General features: G+C 36.4%; 1 protein-coding gene across 3 annotated transcripts in view; it reads right to left on the minus strand.

The window, feature by feature from the left end:
• The window catches only part of CPED1 (cadherin like and PC-esterase domain containing 1), a 153,882-nt gene that overhangs the window by 16,167 nt on the left and 117,980 nt on the right, over positions 1-19,735 (minus strand). For 2 of the 3 annotated variants that reach the window (XM_074870180.1, XM_074870181.1), the window contains 2 exons: positions 11,138-11,255; positions 4,341-4,477 (listed from right to left, as the gene is read on the minus strand). In XM_074870180.1, the coding sequence (XP_074726281.1) occupies positions 4,341-4,477; positions 11,138-11,255 (255 nt within the window). Of the gene's footprint in view, positions 1-3,611; positions 3,899-4,340; positions 4,478-11,137; positions 11,256-19,735 lie in introns of those variants that run through there. The other variant, XM_074870182.1, reaches the window with a different exon arrangement.

Genomic DNA, 19,735 nt, shown 5'->3' on the forward strand with positions numbered 1-19,735 from the left:
TTGTCTGTGCCATGCAGTATTTAATATGATCTGTACCACGGGGTCTAGGGATGATTCTGTATCTAACTCTATGACAATAATGAGCAAAATGGTGACTCAAGTGTGTAGAATATGACATATCTCATTTTCTTTACAGTCTAGCACAAGGCTTAGTCATGTACTGTTCAGGTCAACGGGGCATTTGTCTGCAGGATGGCTAAAGGATCAGACATATATAAGGTTATAATTTTACCAGACAAAGAACAACATTTTCACTCAGACAGATGTTTTCAGTGTCTTCTGTTGCAAACGTTTTGTGTGAAAAATTCCATTACAGCTTAAAGGCTTTAAGAGATTGTGTAAGCATAGTGGAATTCACTTCTTAACCAGACCTATCATTATAAATTAACCACACTTAGGAAATTTAAACACCTGTAAGTCCAAAACACTGTTTAGCTCTAAAATATTATTAAGAAATTGTAAGTTAAAATTCCTGTTTTAACAGCTGAATTTTAAGTGCTTCAGCAAATATTGCCTTTACATATTTCCTGTTCTTAATTACACATGACACAATGGTACTTTTATTATAAGACAAAACTCTGAGTAGTTTTTCTCAGTGATAAACAAAATTCATATGCCCCCTACTATTGAGGCCAGCTTTCTATACGCTGCTAATCGGATAAATAATTACCTGTTAGAACCCCTTTTCCTTCACCCATTTTTTAAAGTTCTTGTACAAAAATCAAAGCATTATGTCTTACTAGAATTGTATAAATCTTACAGCAAAAACTCATTAACCACAATAACAGGATTTTGTTAAGCCAATATAATACAGATATAACACTTTTATCATGATTGCCTATTCTTTGATTCAATTAGGACATACATGTGGAATTCCCTAAGAACAATGAAGCATGCATCTTGTTACCCTTCGCTAGAGTTTAAAATGGAGGAGAAAAGAGACTGCAGATATTAAAAGCGGACTGAATGAAAATCTACTCAGTCAGAATCACCTTAGCCTCAACACTTCAAAATTTTCCTGTTTACTGTGTCTGGAAACGCAAGGATACATCATAAAGCAAAATAAGGCCTCATAAACTGTTTTTGTGGATGTGTATCCTTTCTCACGTCTCCACCAACCTGATTGTTATTGTGGCACTACAGGTGCTCTTACATTTTTATGAAACAGAAACAACTTAGCTCAAACACAGTTTTGTATGCACACAAACTAACATAGCAATTATTGGTGATGTGAAATCAATTGGAATTCATAGCCAGGGAAAATTAATTTCTGTTATAGAGAAAGGAGATGATAATTTTAGATATGAGCTCAAAAAAAAAAAAATCAGTTTTAATGTAAGACATGAAAGCAGCCTGGAGTTACAAAACAAATTAGAAAGCATTTTTGAAGGTATATTTATGATGCAGCTAGGAAAGAAGTGCTCTCTTTGGGTGACAGTAAACATATTTCAGAAACATTGACAAAGGCATAAAAGAAATTAATGAACAAGAGCATTTAAATGCATATGAAACATGAGAAAAACAGAATGATTGTGCTTAAAGATATAGTTGACCTCCCATGTGCTACATTTCAGCCAAAAAGAGCATTCACTTTACATCTTATTTCATCAGTTGCTGAAGCGCACCCAGATCAGGGATACAGCACAGCAGTGGTTAACTCATTGCATGCTTCCTTTCACTTTCATTAGAAGTAGAAAGACAAATAGGATTTTTTTTTTTTTTTTTTTTTCATAACTGAATTTTTTATGAAGGTATTCAGAAGTGAAATTCAGTCATAGAGGCCTGTTTGTGTTTTGATGAAAGGTATGATGACATTTGACCCAAAGATGCTACAGACATACACATCTGATTTCCTGAGGAAGGATTGGTAATTACGTGGGATGTATGAAGGTTTTATTGCTTTAGTTCAGAATAAATTTTGAGCAAGAATTCAAATGTAGGTCATGATATGATTCCTTTGTAAAGGATTTTGAGCTCCAGAGACCAAAATTACTCAAACTGAATATTCAAGTGTGGTGGCATACTAAAAAACCCCCAAATACAGAGTCACACGGGAGAGTTAAGCCCATTTTGAGAAGTGGACACGAGTGAGTTCTGTTGTTCTTAGGCAACTTCAGCAAATGACAATATAAATCAAACAACATTCTAGATCATCTCAGTGTCTTCACTTGGGTTAATGATTTTTGCCCTTATGTTTTGCGCTCATGCTTTTTTAATAATCTGCTTACATTTCCAGCATTGAAACCTTCTGCTTATTTTATTATAGAAACTATGAAATCATTTGTTTGAGAAGTCAGTCATCTCTGTAGTGCTTAAAGACAAGGTATATAATGGTTTGAAGCTAATATCACAAATTAGGAAATATAAATATTTATAGATATCTTCTGCATAATAAAAATCTCTTGTGTAATAAAAATGTATTTGTTCACAAGAGTTATATCTTACTGGCTACTCAGATAGCTCTCTTATAAAGGATCCAGGTTGCTTAAACATATGTAATAGCACACAATACAACTGAGAGACCAAAGTCTTTTTCGGTGAGCACCTGAAAAAAAGTACTTTTTCGACTACACTACTCAGACTATGTAAAGTAATGTCAGAATTGCTTTAATCACAGGCAGATCAGGACCTTACCACCCAAGCAGAGACCATTTTTACTCATCTGACTTAGGTATGAAGAAAGTCTCTCTTAGTTCTTAAGTTTTACTGACACAAGGGAGTTGGTCCAGGGTCTACATTTATTTATTCGGTCACAGAAGCAGAAATGATATTGCAAAATGCCACACAAAGTTAAAACCATTGCAAAGTGATGACAAAAATAACATCAGAAGGAATGATATAGGAAAAATATACCAAAAGGGAAACCTGTGTTAGAGTGATGACTTTAAAAGAATAAACCAGTTAAATGGACATCCGTGCAAAGATAACAGGAGTGATTCAACAGATTTCTACAGAGCCGTGAAGGTTATCAGACAATGACGGAAGACTTTTGCAAAAGATGCAGAATGGGAAACAAGTGCAATTAGTTTTATAGAGATATTTCTTGCATGGTGTTAATGCAGATCACATAGGATCTGGCTCTCATCTGACACTAGAATAGATCAGTGGCCTCAGAGAGTCAGAACATAGTGGAATTTGAATTAAGAAATCAAGCTCACAAACATTCATTTCATATACTTGGTTTTAATGGACCCTTAAAAAACGCTGTTCTGTTTTTGACACTGGTGAATGTGAGTAGTTGGATTCAGGAGATGGGAATGTCAGCATAATCCTCCCAGCAATATCTTGGCAATCCACTTCCATAGCGGCACATTGTTCCTCTGCTGTCCTTCAATTGTCTGACCAAGGGGTGTTTACTTATTGAAGCAGCCTGATGTCTATGGAAATTAAAGGCCAAAGCAATGCTATAAAACTCTTCTATATTTATTGCTGTGGTCAATCCAGAAGTGTCTGTTACATACATGAGGAGCAAATCAAGCTTCTCCTCTGTCATATAAACCTATTTTTTTTTTAGAAAAATATGTTAGGAGAAACCCACAACTCTATAGTAATGGAGAAAACCACAGACAGAAATAAAGCCAAATTGCAATGAAGGACTTTGTGCAGGACAAGAAATGACCAGAAAAGGAGGAAATGTTAGACTATTATTTTTGTATTTGTCTATATAGAAATGCTCTTGGATTTTATCAAAATGCCACTTTTATTTTATTTACTGTTTTTTTACCTAGACAATACACTGTAAAAATCTTTATAACAATTAATTACTTACTTTCTGGATACTTGTATCCTCAGTAAGGTACCTGAGCCTCAGATCAGAGCTCTCTCTCAACAGTTTTACAGTCATAGCATGCTTATTAAGGAGACCTTGTATTTCCAAGCAATCACCTTAGAAGCTTCACTACAAGAAAAGAATGTGCGAGAAGACTTGGTAAGATTAGTGTGCACAAGCAATGCCATGCATTAGGTACGCAGCAGACGAAACCCAACTTGCACGTCAAGTGTGAGACAAACTGTGACAACAATGCAAATCCATCCTCTATTTACAGTCCTTATATACTCACTGCAGGTCTGACTGGTAACCATGAACACCGTAGGTCTTGAAACTCCGCTGGTGTCACCTAAACTTCTGTGCGAAATGGCAGCAGACAACTGTGTCTGCATATGAGGTTAAATTATGGATAATAGTTGGTTTTTGTCCCTGTGAATCCATCTGAATATTTTTCCAGTTGTAATAAAAAGGGATTTTTCTTACACATCAATCATGAAGTTTTTTTTTAAAGCTTCAGGACACTAAATATCCAGGTAAATAAAAATAAATTAAAGTGTAAAGTGTTACATACCCTTCTGCCCTCCACACAGCGCTGGAGCTCGGACTTGGCTAGCACAGAGTATTGGCAGCCGTGGGGCTGCCATGTTATTTCTCTCCAGTCACAGGTCCTGTTGTCAGAGCAGCTGAGGCAAGGGACAATCCACTGTCCTGGAAAACAACAATGGGATGTCAGTACTTCCTCTGTATTTTTGTGAGCAGCTTTATTATACAGCAAGCAAGATATTTTTGAGAATTGTGTCATGGGAGTTTTCCCTAAATTAAATGCCCCCAACCCTTTCAAGAGACTATTTCCTTCCTCTCTGTTATGCCCTTTTCATTTAGCTAGGGCAGGAGTTTTTCCTTTCCCTGAAAGAGCTGCGAATGCTCAAATTTGACAGTTGTTTATGGGTTCATTTCTCAGTTCTTGTTGCCTTTCTTGTAGAAGTTTGTCCTTTCTCCACAGAGAGAATATGAGAAAGGGAAAGGGGGTGAGGAGGCTGAATGCAAAAAGAAAATTTTCACATTCAGAAGTGTCTAAAGACAAGATTCATTCTCATCTACAACTAAACATCTAAAAGTTGAGTGGCTGGTTGAAGCTAGACTTTGAGAGCCCCCTGATAGAAAAATAAAACAGAAGAGAGTTTGACTTTCCCTGGAAAATTCAGAGGACTGTCCCAGACTACATATATACATTTCAGAAGGTGAAAGTAAGGTGAGATGAATAACCTATGTGATTTATTAGAGCCTGATCCTTATTTTCAAAAATTTTACAGATTAGGAGCATAAAGTGGGATTACCAAAAGTCAGTGAGTTTTAGGCATCTCTTACCTAAGGTTGAATGATTTTGTTATTCTGGTTTTCTAAAACTATTAATTTCCAAAATCCTACTAGAAATCTGAGGGATTTACTTTTGAAAGAAGACAGAAAACATTTGAGTTGCCTTTATATTTAGATCAACACAAACCCCACATTTTCTATCCCATACAAGTGCACTGTCCTGACAATATCTCCCAATGTCTATGTCGCTCTGCCAGCAAAACCTGCTTTTGCTCTGGTTAAAGGCATTACACAGAGCGCAGAGGCCCCCAGGTCCTTGTGTCTTGTGCCTTGCTAGCACAGCCAGGTTTCTCACTGCAGCCCAGCAAAAGGCTCCAAAAGCAAATGCTTACAGAGTAGACGTGGCCTTAGAGTTTGTGACCGTCACCACTACCAGACAGCAGCTCAGCAGCCAGCTGGGTGTGCTTTGCTGTGTGTGATAGATTGCTCCTGCACAAGAAGCCACAGCAAAAATCCAAGGCTGCTGCCTATCAGTGTTTAGTAAGACAGGGACTGAGTGGGAGACTGAGTGAAGCAAATCTGCCAGATCCCAGCAGCCTTGGGAGAGTCAGCTGCTACCTCAGGAACAATGGAATTTCCAGGAACGCAGCCTGCACTTGAACTGAGCAAAAGTCCCAAGCGAATATGTTTTGGTAAGGAGCAAGTTGAGTTGTCTTAGTAGATAAAGAAGTCCTACTGAATAAACGCATCAAGAATTTTTTGTATGGCAGCCCGCACTGGTACATCTAACTGCAGAATATGTCCCACGGTGTTCCACCATGCAGCTCCAGCTGCCGCTACTTCTGCTCTGTGCAGAACACACTCATCCCACCCTCAGCTACACTTGCAGATGATGTGGAGGAAATAATGGCAGACTGAACCTAAATGAAAGCCTGGACACTGACTTTACCATACTGTGGGTCAGTGAGTATAATCCAGCTTCCCTGGCTGCCATGGGTGCAGGTGCCTCCTGAAGGCTGCTGCTGCGCAAGCAGCCTCGTTCAGCATGGAGGAAGGAGGGGAAGGAGGGACACTCAGGACCATGGTGGTATGGTGCAAGCAGGGAGATGGAGCTGCCCAGCACTCCTTGCTCAGAGGAGTTTCAAACTTGCATTGTCTGTGTCCTAATCACCTAGCTGTTTATCCTAAGGACAATATTCCCTACTCTTTTTATCAGCTGATAAGTTACTTTAAAGTTCAAAATTCATAAGGACTGGAAAATAGCATGATTATAACCTGGTAATATTTTGGGGACAAGAGAGACATGAACTTTGGTCCCCAGGCAAGATCGTATGTAGACTTTTTATTTAGGGGTTAAAATGTAGCTTTATCTAAAGATACAAAGTGGATAACCAGGTTCTGAAGCAGGGAGTGCTCTTCCAGCTGAATAACTTTCTTGGACGGGAAACTGAGGGCTGAGTTCCTCTTTCTTGCAGCCTCCAATTCTGGCCATTGTGAACCCCTTCCTCATGCTGTCCCTCCCTTGGCTTTGAGGTCCCTTGCTCCAGGTCGTGGCCTCCTGGCTGGGGCCAAGCATGCTTTGACCTTCCAAGATTTCTATTGCCACTTGTGAATCTTGTCCTTAGCTCCCCCTGCACCCCCTTTGCAATCCACGGTAAGAAGGTAATTCCCAGCTTCACAGCAGTTGTATGAAGAGACTGAAAAGTGCAAGGTCTTGGATAACACAGCAATGGGTACCATGCAAACACCTTTTATTGTTTTGTGCCTTTTGAGTAACAGGGCAGGGACAGAATGGTTGGCTGGTTTGAGGTCTGGACTCAGAGACTACCACTACTGTAGAGTTCTTCATAAATGATCTGAAAGTTGGTTTGGGCAGTGGTTTATATTTAAAAATTATATGAAAACTAGGCAGTTTTTTCCCTGACATTGTAATTTTTCTTTCAAACCAAATACATAAAAGTTCTGGCAACATCTCCAACTGAGATTCCTCATTTTATGGAATTTTCTTCTTAACATCCCATATATTTATGAGCTGATCTGGTTTTAGGTAATAAACTAGAAAAGTAGAACTATATAAAATGAATATTGAGGAGCTGAAACATCTGAATAATAAAAGTTTAAACTTTGGCAAGTGAAAGTGATAAGTACCTTTTGAAAAGCTTCTTTCAAATAATTTGTTTTATATTCAATAATTCTCTAGGTATATTAAGAAAAACTAGATCCATTTTTGGCATGTGCTAAAGGTTAGTGGCAAATGTAAAAAAAATTAGGGAACAAATATGTATGGAGATAAACCCACGTTTATAGGAAGTGCTGACATTTAAACCCAACAGAATAGTTGCAGGTTTTATATTTACATATTTTTTTAATGATGTGTGTAAATTTATGCATTTTTAAATCCAGTTATGAACTTTTCCTATTGTAACTTCACAACAGTTAGTCAATTCATTCTTAACCTTCAAAAATAAAATTGTGTTAAAAGATAAAATGAATCTCATATATAAAAGAAGACGACAGTTAACAGTCAAAAATTGCAAACAATCAATATTAGTTTGGAATTTAAGTTTATTTTGTATTTCAATTATAAGTTGCTTTTTCCCCATTTATATAAGGTAGCAGCATGCAATGCAGCTTTTAGCACAATTTTAATCAACCTGCATTTTGCGGTGCTTCAGCTAAAAGAGTTAGCATTGGCTCTACCAGGCAAGGGCACGCTTACCTATAATTCAGTGAAAGAGAGGAGGAAAGAGAGATTTGCTGTGAGTTTATTCACAAATTAAAAACTGGTAAAAACAAAGTTTTATGAAAGCCTGTAAGTAGGAAGTTTCCACAGGAAGTGTAAAAGTAAACTGGACTTTTGGCTTATTAGAGCAGTTTATCAGTTGCATCCGTAAATCTGCTTAAAACATGAGATTAAACATTGGCAGTACTCCCCAAAACTGCTCTCCTAAAGTGGCATGAAAAGAAAGATATTTTATAATGAATCATTTGGACTGTTTACCTTGAATTTAAAAAATATTAGCCTAAAGTTAAAACTTTTAACCCATAAAGGCTGTGCACTTAATTTGATAGTTTTTTTCTTCTTTCAGACTTTTATTTTTACTCAACCTTTCCCGTTGTCATAGGTACAAATACACATATTTTGCTTTCAAGATCAAAATAAAAATTTTTCTGTAATGCCAAACAATTATGCATATAAAAAGAAAAAAATGTTCTAAACTGACAACTCAAAATTGAAATATTTAACCTGTACTGATGCTAAAAATAGTTTGTTGATTAATGACTAATTTACTTTTACATTTGGTGTCTATTTGGCACCCTAAGACTTTTAAAAAACTTTTTCTCTATGAATAGGCTATAGAAATATTTTTTCCTTTTGCTTTTAGCTGCATTTATGAAAAACAAAACTAAAATTATTTTTAAAAGGACACGATTTTGATGCTACAGAATAAATGGCCTTAGGCCTACAGGCTTATGTCCAAACTGAAATTTACTCCTTGTAACCAAAGGAGACACTAATTTGGTTGAACATCAGTTTATGTTTCATCTGGACCCAAATCCAGATAGCTGTTGAATGTAAAGAGGAAGCTCCTACAGTATTATGTTAAACTGGATGCAGTTCTAGAAAGCTTGGAAAGAGGGGTACAACTAAAATGTACATGTCACAGCAGCAAGGCAGAACATTAGAAGTGGAGCTGTGATCTCTTACCCACCGGATTTTGTAATTGTCTGCAAACCAAATTTCCACAGACTGCAGCAGCCTGATTCACCTGCAGGCATTTAGCAAAATTTGGGATTCTCATCATCTCTATCAACTGTTTCTCTCTCTGAGGACCCAAACACACAGTTAGTGCTTTCTGACTTCTGTATTATTGATCATACTGGAATACTGAACAAAGAGCTAATTTTCCTATGATAGCGTGGTTCAAACCTCATTGAGTCAAAGGGGATTTTCTGAAGGAAAAAGGATTTTTGTTGCTATAAAAATCGTAATTTCATTCCATGAGCTAATCAAGATGGAAAGAGAGAAGCTTCTCTTGTTGAATATTTCAATCTGTATTTATTGATTTAAAAAAAAAAAAGAAAAAAAAGGAAAAAAAAGAGAGAATGAGAGAGGGAAAGAAATGGCGTAACTTAAGTGCATATTTGCTAAAATGCTGAACTTCCTCCAAAGAATAATGTCATGGTGACTAGGGCAGGAGAAAGCCAGTTCTGCCTTTGGTTAGACCTTGAGCTAATGTCCCTGCACTGTATCAAAGGACTAGAAATGAGGCATGAAATCCTGGTTGCACTGAACTGCAAAGCAGACTTCTAAGTTTTACCATCAATGTCAGAGGAACTAAGGTTTCACCTCTCTCTCTGCTACTCTGCCTCACCCTCTGCCTACGGCTCACAAACACAAGCTTTTGCCATAGATGCATTTAGCTGTGATGGTACACCAGTATCCCTATACAACTAAGCTGCTCTCTTGAATCAGAACAGTGTATGATGCTGCCTTACTTCTGCAGAAGTTTTGAGTTTTCTTCTGAGAGGAAATGACATTGCTTGGTTTGTCTGAAAATTTAGCTTATTTAAGTAAAAGAGATGTTGCTGCTTTAGTTGGGAATTTGCAATTGTTCCCATATGTTTCAGGAAAACGTTCACTGCCAGGATTGGGATATCATTTGGTTGTTACAAATTTGGAATGATTTTCTACAAAACGCCATGCTTTCCAGTTCCAGTTGAAAGTTGTGAAGTACATCAAAACTACACAGCCTCTTGTTGCCAGATACTGCAAACCCCAGTTCTAGGCTCACTAGACACCTCTTGGCAATCTTCACTTTACAAGCAGAAATTATTCTTCCCTCTTTAATATACTTGTTCTTGGAGACAACATCTCCTGAAGTTTGTTTCCATTTTAATTGTGTATATTAGTCAAAATAACACTGTAAAAGATTTTATATTCAGCTTCACTTAGCTAGATGCACTATTCAAGAGAAACAGATTGTCTGCCCTGGAAGGACTCTTCTGTGGATTTGGTTTGGGCTTTCCAGTCAGGAATTTCAAGTCCTGGTATAGTAGCACAGGATGGGTTGTGCTTCTTTATGATTCACAACTTGCTGTGTGATTAAAATATGCTTCTATGTACAACAGTGTCTCCTTCATGTGTTCCCTTCATATAACACAAAACTAATATACATCTCTGTTTCACATGAAGTGATGCATTCAGGCATTTCCCACATTCCTTTTCCTTTGTATTGATTATTCCATGAGTTTGTGCACATTTACTGCTGTGAGAAGCTACTCCTGTCTATGGCAAGATAAAAAATACAGTTGTGTTAGTGGCCCATATAGAGTGTTGGGTTATTTTAATTTTGTCTAATAAAGAATTGAACAAAATTACTTATTGTTTAATCCAGCAACAATTTAAGCTATGAATAAGACTGTGAGTAGTCCTGTGGATTACTCAGATTTGTTATAGACTTGCATAAATCTTCATGCAGCCATGACCTAAACATGAATACCTGTCTGACTGTTATAATCTGGATTCTCATTTAAAAAAGAGATGTCTTGATTGTATTGGTTATTGTTTAATGTTTGATTTGTCCATCTTTGGTTTTAGGTATCAATATATGTAAAAACACATACCTTACTGTTTGAAATTGTAAATGATTTTTACGTTTCCAGTATAGAAGTGGAAATAAAAAATTCAAATGGATCAAAATGTGTTCTTTTTCTAAAGCTGATTTTTATTTTGAGTAGATAATCCCTTCCACTTAGAATAAAGCATTTTTTTCTTAAATGGTTTTGATGGAAATATTTCAATGCATTTTAAAGGCTACATGACAATAACACAAGCAGTGGTGGATCACTGATTAGAAACTTATTAAACAAAAGTTTATCATATAAACTAATTAACTTGATTTTAGAAATCTGTAACTATTACAAGTGATTAGGCAAATTTATTGTGTGTAGGTTAGTGCATGTCCATAGAAAAGAGGAAACGTTTCTAGTTTTACTTTGATGAGGTGCGTGAGTTAATTTTCAGAAGAAAGAGGATTAAGTACAAACCTTTTGTGTCTCCAGCTTCACAGGTCTTAAACATCGTCTGTGAAATTGCTGAGAGGTATTCGTGAGACAGAGGCTGTAAGCCACAGGACTCCTCTGGACGAATTCGAGAACCACAGTCCTGAATTAAAATGAAATCTGTGAAAATGACAGCACTGCACCCATCCATGTGACTTTGAAATGCCTTCAAGGATATTTAAAGAGGAAAAAAGTTATTTGGGATTGGTTCTGCAATTCATTCATCATTTGCTCTTCAATATGTATTTTAATATGAAATTTAGAACCCCTTTTCCATTCAGATAATGGTTTTGTAATAATTTATCCCAATCCACAGTAAATGTACAAGATACTATATTTGCTAAAGAGATAAGAAAATGTATTAAGGCAAACATATATATAACGTTTATGTAATGTCATATTGTCTCTAGTTATCGTACAATCTCTACCTATTTGCCCTTAGCAGTTTTGTATACATATCTTCAGTCATATGGAATATGTTTCTGTGATGAAATGCCCCAAATTATGTTCAGGAGATACAGACACATAAAGGAAAAGAGAAAGAAAATAGAAAAACTTCAAGGGGAAAATGACTGAGCTACTAGCAGAGAAATAACAGTCCTAGGACACATTTTTAATCTATTTTAGATGTGCTCTTCAGGACAGATTGAATCACATCCTAAAAATGCCTTTCTCCCTCAACCGTAACAAGAGTTTGGAACTATTTAGAGGCATATATCTACAGTAGTTCAGATTAATGTCTCTTCAAATTACTTTGTAAAAATACTCATCCTCCATACTGCATTGCCCAAACTGGTGCTATTGCCAGTTTTTTCATCAGAAAATAGGAGCATTCTGGGATCAGAGTTATCTCAAGAAAAAGCATCTACTACCTCATATTTCCTTGTCTTACCCTCATTTCTATATTGTGAGAAGCTCACCAGAACACAATGAGGTGGTTTTTTTCACCAAAACTAAAAAGCTATAAAACTGGGACTTAAAGTAGTAGAAAAGATCATTTTATGACAAAGGAGAAAATATTATGAAAATTTAACCTTGGCAATTGTTACTTAATGTGCTTTTATTTTTAAACACTGTATGAAAAATACAGTTGTGGCCCTTCCTGGCTAAATGGAATATTAGTCATGGTAATGTCCAATAATTCAAAATTCGCTTTTTTAAAGAATTGCATATGCTTAGTACTACTAACTAGTTACAAACAAACAACACAAATGGAAACACACTTTTACGGGAGTGTGTTCATTGCGACAAGGAGTATTTCTGAAACCAAAAAGAAATATAAAATGTAATTTTTCCAAAAAGAAAAAAAAATATTTCATTGGTCTTTACTGAAGTATGCAGATTTCTATTTTTATTTTCTAATATGATACTAAAATTAATTTGGCAACTGTCATGTAATATCATTCACTGCTTCCATGAAATTATGCTACATCTAGGATGCTACGCTTGAATTGGACCAATGAGCAAAAGATGTTATGTCCAGGGTGAAACTTGACAGTTAGTAGGATATGTGCCACTGATATAGATGGAGATATTAATCTGTCCTGGAATTTAGTAAATACTGGTGGGTCTTGATTATGCCATCAAAAACCAAAGTCAGGTAGTTGTCTCACAATTATTCTGATCTCATTAAATTCCATGGTGGAAAAAAAAGTAAAAAAAATCTTCCCACTGACTTCAAAGAGTTAAGGTAATTTTTGCACAAAATGCACAAAAAGTCAGAGAAATGGTAGATATGTGTCGGTTCTTTTGTACATTTATCCTGTTCTCTGCTTAATGTTCTAAAACTAGGGAAAGCAGTTAGAACAAAATGAATGGCATGGTATCTTCTAGCGTTAAACTGTGATGTTGTCTTGGAGCCTCTGGGTCTGGACACACTGTACAGCTATTTGACAGTATTACTTCAACTAACATTAACATCAGAAAGCTCCTACCTTGCAGTAAAACAATTTGCACAGGACATCACAAGAAAGTCCAAAATTCCTGAATGTGCTGCTATTGCTCTCAACATAGTGCCATAAAATAACTTAACAGGGATTTTCTTGTTCATACCTCTGCCCAGGGTATGTGTTTAAACAAACAAAAATTGATTTTAATTGCATTCCTTGGACAATATCATTAAGTTTCATGTGGATGGTTTATTACTAATCACAATCAATATGCAGGTCAAACTACATCACCGATTCCCTTTGACTTCATTGTGTTTTCAGAGTATGCAAACCATGAATTTTAAAGGACACTTCTTGTGTTTAATATGTAATTCACAGCTAAAACTAAATGGTCATGAGAGTTTGTGAATTACTGAACAAGCCTTATTTGTTTCATCTTCACTTTTGTGGGAAACCAATCCTTTATCATCATTGGCATGTTTAATATAATGTACAAAATGAATATGTGACAGTTACAGATTTACTGCAGCTCCACCAATGTATGGCATATTAAGGGCTTTTCTAACCATCTGCAAATTTTTTAAAGTTTTCTTCAGGTGCTGTAGTGACATGAAATCTTTCTTGCCTTGCCCAAGGATGAAACATCTTGCATTCTTAAGTATGTTTACAAAAGATCACTCATGGCAAAGATGAGAGCCAGACATTTGAACTTAAATGATACCTCTTGCTCTGTGTCTGTTCTCCCTGCAAACCTTCATTTTTAGAAGGCAGACATAAAAAAGCCCTTGAAATGTCTGGACTAGAATCAAAGAAAAATCTCCCTGCATTATGTACTTCAGTGCACAGTTAGAATTGAGTCTTTATAAGACTGGTTTGGCATTTCACTAGTAAACTTTCTTTTATCTTTACTGAAGATTTTCTGGACACTACCAAATAAAAGATGTATAAAGCTTTCCTCTATACATCTCGACAGCTTTCATTCAATATCAGTTGATACTTAGAGAGTGAACATTTATGGAGTCCATCTGCTGTGTGAAATGAGAATTGTTTCTGTTTAGACCACACTACAGTGAACTTGATCCTTCATAAAAGTTTTAGCCTTTAAGAGATCACACAGATTTTTGTGCCTGCTACTTTACAGTTTTCTCAAATTATTAATGTAAAGCTATTAATGCATACATTATTTCATTTATTTATAGTCTAGGTGTCTGATTTAATAAGAATTTGGTATCTCAGCTTTTAATAACCACACTGTATTTCTTCTCAATTATATCCATATACATACATAGTTTCATTCAGGTGTACATAAATATTAACAAAACCATATCAGTTTTAAAATCATATAGATGTGTGTGTGAGAGAGAGAGAGAGAGATAACCAAAGCATTATAAAGATGATCCACACTCATGCAACTAATATCATGGAATGAATGTCATATAGATAATACCATTGTAGTTGCAGTTATGCTTTAGATTAAGAGATCTAATTTAACTATTAATGGATTTTTAATTGCTGTTGTACCTTTTTACCACCTCCACCCTAATGAAAGAATGATTAGTCTGAAATGGCAGTAATTGCCTACAGATTAACCCCATAAACCACCAAACTGGAAGCTGTTGAAAGAAGAGAAGGTCAGAAGCCCACGACTTTCCTGGGAAAAGTCATATTGAACAGGCTCAAGTTGTCGATCTGTGTTCATTTGAATGGTCAGTGCTCCAGCAGTGACAGAACACCACATATAATAAAAATAAAGTTACTTTTGGCATCTACAGCTGCTGCTACCTGTTAGCTCAAAAAGGCATTTTAAAATAGAAAGGTAGTAATTTCAGAATTTTTCTGGAATAACCCAACTCTGTCCATTAAAGGCTCTTGCTAAAACTATCATTTTCAGTGGAAGTAGACTTATGTTAATGAATTAGATGCTTTGGAAACTCCTACACAGGATGCCTGTATCTAGGCTCTACACTCAGCTTTCTCTGTAAAAGTTCTTCTTGCATTTGTATTAAAACCCTAACAATCATTGGGAATGGTGGGCTCAACACTTTGAAAACAGGTGATTTCTGCTTAGTTACTCATCTGAAATTGCACTCAGCCCAAATCGCTGAAGACTAGCCCTACCAGACTCATAAGGGATCAGCATATCAGACTGTTTTAAACTAAACAATAGAAATAACTAAGCTCACAGGAATTCATTTTAGCACTGCATACAACCAACACATAGCTAAAATCCTGCATCTTTTTAACAACCAGAGCCCACATGTGTCTGGGAACTAGTGGATGAGATAAACCTCATTCACTAGTTCTTGGTAAAGAAGGGAGGAGGCCTCTCCGCCCATTGAGCTCTGACACTGCAGTCCTCTGCCCATTGTTGCCCATCAGCCTGGCAAGTCACCCACCCACATCCCCTGAGGCACCACAGTCTTTCCTCATCTTATTATGCTGCCAGGGCTGCCTTATTTCTTTTGCCTGTTTACATTTTAGACATGACAGAACAAAGCTTCCTGTGAAAGAAGTAATTTTGAATGCTTTTCTGTTAGCCTTTGTAGGCTTGCTGACTTAACTTTATTTGATCTGGTTCTATTTAAGCTGACCCAAGTTTCTCATTAAATCCTTTCATGTCTCTTTAGTCCATCTTTTTCTACTATTTTACACATAACTAAAACTGGATGAAAAGTGAAAAAATGATGCTATGGAAAGAATTCTAATAAAATTAGTCAAAGAGTGAGCTCATGAAATAGTGAAATTGTATCTTATTGCTAGGGAATAAATTGTGAGCAGATGGATTAGTTCCACTCTATCAACTTTATTAATATGGCAGTAATAAATGAAGGAACAGTTGGCATATTGACTTCTATTCAACTGTCTCCCTCTGTCCGTCTGCATTATTCAGTGATAGATAAACCTCCAAAGATTCAGAGGTTCAACATCCAAATTAACTAGATTGAACTGAAACTCATGAGTGTACAAAATAGTTCTAGAAAGCTCTCACAATGAGAGAGGCAGTCTCCGAAGAAATTTCAGTTCACTACTGCTTTTGGCTGGGAAAAAAAACCTATTATTATTCATCAAGCACTAAGACATAGATGAAGACATTGCCTACATCAAAAGACACACAAACCCATTAAACAGAGAATATAGGATTAATGGGTTGAAGTGATAGAGTAATATGTCCATGTGTTGCAGCTATGTTTTAAAGGAAAGAAACTGCCACCATTGTGTTTTGTGAGGAAACAAATGTGTTCCATCTGCAAAAATGGAATAATATTTCCCCAATGACCCCAAAGGCACTGTCACAAAAAACATTAAAAGAATATGAGATGATCAGTCCTACATGGATCTGGTAGGGACCATAAAAACACTTTAGAAAAGGAGTCTGGGCACACATAGGGTTGGAACATGCAGTGCACAGACATCAGTAGGAGACTGGGAATGATATGAAAAGCTGAGATACTGGCCATATTGTCAAGGCATGGTGGAGACATCAGAGAACAGTTTGAAATATGGACAAAGTGCAGCCATCAGTATAAATTGCTTTCAAGTTCTTACTAGCACTATTCATGTTGTTGTTATAAATCTTATTATTTTGCCTTAAGAATACAAGCATACCATGAATTGCAGGATTTTTCTGTCTCAATCACAAACCTCTGCATAGAAATTTTTTTTGGTAATAATGCCATATGCTTTAAACAGTGTTGGAATATCTACACAGTATCTTTATTATCTATCTGCTAAAGAGCTTTGAAAATCCCCATAGGTTACTCTCTACAAAGACAACTGCCTCAAAGCACATACAGATAATATGGACAAATAAATTTAATATTGACACTACAGCAGATGCAAAATGGCTTCCTCTGCAGAGAATGTTAACCTTACAGAAAACTAAGAAACTGTTTTGAGAAACAAGCACTACTTACACAGAGAAAATATTGTAAGTTTCATACCACTATTTTAGTATCTTTTATGTGTGTGAAGAATATAAAAGAATCCTTTCAATCTATGAAGGATTTTGGTTCAATTCCATTTTACGTCATGTTTAATACCGCACATTATGTCAGTTAGACTCTCTGTCTGCCTTCCTGCTCCCAAACAGTCAATAGTTCAAAGTTCTGTATTTGTGAACAATAGAACAAAAATATTCATGAGGGCTAAAAAACATGGCTCTTAATCTAGCAGAGACTTGTGAATTATGATTCTGAACTGCTCAGAGACGTAACAGAATTAGTCGAAGTAAGACAGCTGAATGTCAAACCCAAATTCATTAAGAATAAAATATTGTAAACATAAGTTTTGGAAAATATTTCAGACTGTACCTAAAGATAGTTACAGCTTTTTTTTTTTTTCCAATATTTTAAGCTAACATCTGCATGGATTTTTCAACTGCTTTCTTAGCAAACATGTTTTCCTAATGCAACTAATTATATTTTTTCCAATCAAGAACAGTGACGATTTCCAGCTTGTGTGTTTTATAAACTAAAAACACAAAGTGAGAAAAAAAGGAATGGAAAGAATTTAGTGTTTCTTCCTCCTTAAAAAGAAGATAAAACAGGAACAAGGAACAGCAGATAAAAAGTGACATTTTACTATTTTATGTTCTGTTGTTTTTTTAGTTTAAAAAGTGAGACGATAATTTTGACATGGAGACTTTAAGAGCTGCATCAGTTTTGGATTCACACCTAGTTCTCCTCTTTCCCTGCATCTTTTCCCAGTGCAATCTCTGAATGTGGATTGACTTGAATTTTGCCAAGCCCATTATCTGAAAATGAGGAATATCTTGAGCCAACCATGTGCTTTGACAGTGTAAGAAGTAAATATTTTAGTGATAACAAAAAGAATTATCAGGTATTTGTGGTTCTCTCTCAAACAAAGTGCTGATGTGGTCCTGGCTGTTTTCCCTGGGAATTAGTTAAAAATGTACTATATTAGCTGGGAAACCCCACAGCCTTGTGGCTATTTTTAAGGAGCATTCTTTTCTACTCTCCCATGCTCAGGGTATATGGCATGCACAGCTCACATTGCAGAGAGATTTATACTCTACACCTTCTTATGTGCAAGATGTGCATGAACTCTAGCCTTGTCCCTTTGATTTTTGACTAAGACCTTTATATCATAGACATGATGAACACAGCAAAACTTCTCAGACTGAACAATTATCACTACATTCAGAAACTACGAAAAGGTATGAGAGAAAAAATGCTCTGAAAAGCATTACTATTCATTCATTAATTCTAAAATTGAAATACTCTGACAATGGATGCAATGCATTGAAAAAACATATGTTAGCCAAGGACTCGGTCCAGTGAACTATACATCTGCTAAAGCTACTGTTAAAGCTGCTTTTCACAGTAAGCAAGGCTGTTCAGATTTGAACTCAGTGTTTCAGGGTGTACCGTACCAAAGGTAATTTTAGCACAAAATCCTGTAGATTTTGCAAGAACATCTATTAACTTTATTCAGGGCTTGGGGCATACTGAGGTTAAGATTCCAAGGAGAGATTTAGGATGTTTGGGTCCAGTTCACAACTCTGCCTCTTATTTTCTGCATCAGCTTGGGCTGATGACTTGGAGCTCCATCCAACACTCCCCACACCTATAATGTATCATCTCAAAACCCTCACTCAGTTGCCACCACCCTCCTAAGTGCCTAAGTTTCTTCTAGTGGGCATAGGCAAAACCACCTATAGCTCAGCAGTGCTGTTAGTCAGCCCCTTGAGCCCTAACAGTTCAGAAATCCCTTTGCCAACAGTGCTTGATCTGATAGGTGTTCTTAGTACATGCCACTGGTAATGTGCAGTGCACAAAACATTAGTATTACCCTGGTAGAACATTTCCCTGTGACAAAGCAAACACAATTTAAAGTCCCTCTTTTAACTAATTTGCAGCAGAGATTTCAAGTTCCCAATATCTTCCCTTTGGTCAGTGGGCTATAGACTATTCCAGGCAGTTCTGTCTCAGTTTCTCCCAAGGAAGCTGCTTGCATTTGCTTTGTACATACAGTTAAATACTGATTTACAAAGATCCTTGAACCTGCTCCATCTGCAGGCTAGATGTGTGTAAAGAACAGAAGGTGAAACTGAATGGAGGGAGCACCACCAAGCTCCCTGTTAACTGTTACGTGAGAAAGGACCGAGTAAAGTAGGTACTTAACTCCCTGAGAGAGCATGTGGCAATTCAAAGTGGAGGACAGGCTCTCCTGTAACTCCCAGAGAAAGGTACACTTAAGATACATTCCTTTCCATATGATTTTCTGTGGAGCAATACATCTGACTTCCTGATCACTGTGCTGGCTCATGTAGAATCTTTTTTACAAGCTGAATTCTTCTATTTCAAATTTTAAAAAGGGTTGTACCCAGACACTTTTTGTGTATGCTTTCTTCCCTCAGTTGTATCAGATGTTCTACTAAGAAAAATATTAAATCTTTCTTTGCAAGATTTACCTCACTAACACTGCCTACACAATGCATAAGGAATCCTAGTTACACTGCTTGGACATGGTGTATTTTCCTAGGCCTCAAGATGCTTAAATCTCTCTCTTCCCAACTAATTGCCTTGAATTGCTCTGGATTCTCCTGCAATTCCCTGAACATGAGAAAAGGAATGTAATACTGTTTTTTTTTTTCAGCAAAATATTCATTATGAATAGCAAGTTGGTGACTGCCAAACAGGATGCAAAAGAACTAAGTTCTGCAAGTCCAGTT

This window comes from Strix uralensis, chromosome 5 (assembly GCF_047716275.1).
Source record: "Strix uralensis isolate ZFMK-TIS-50842 chromosome 5, bStrUra1, whole genome shotgun sequence".
Lineage (NCBI taxonomy): Eukaryota > Metazoa > Chordata > Aves > Strigiformes > Strigidae > Strix > Strix uralensis.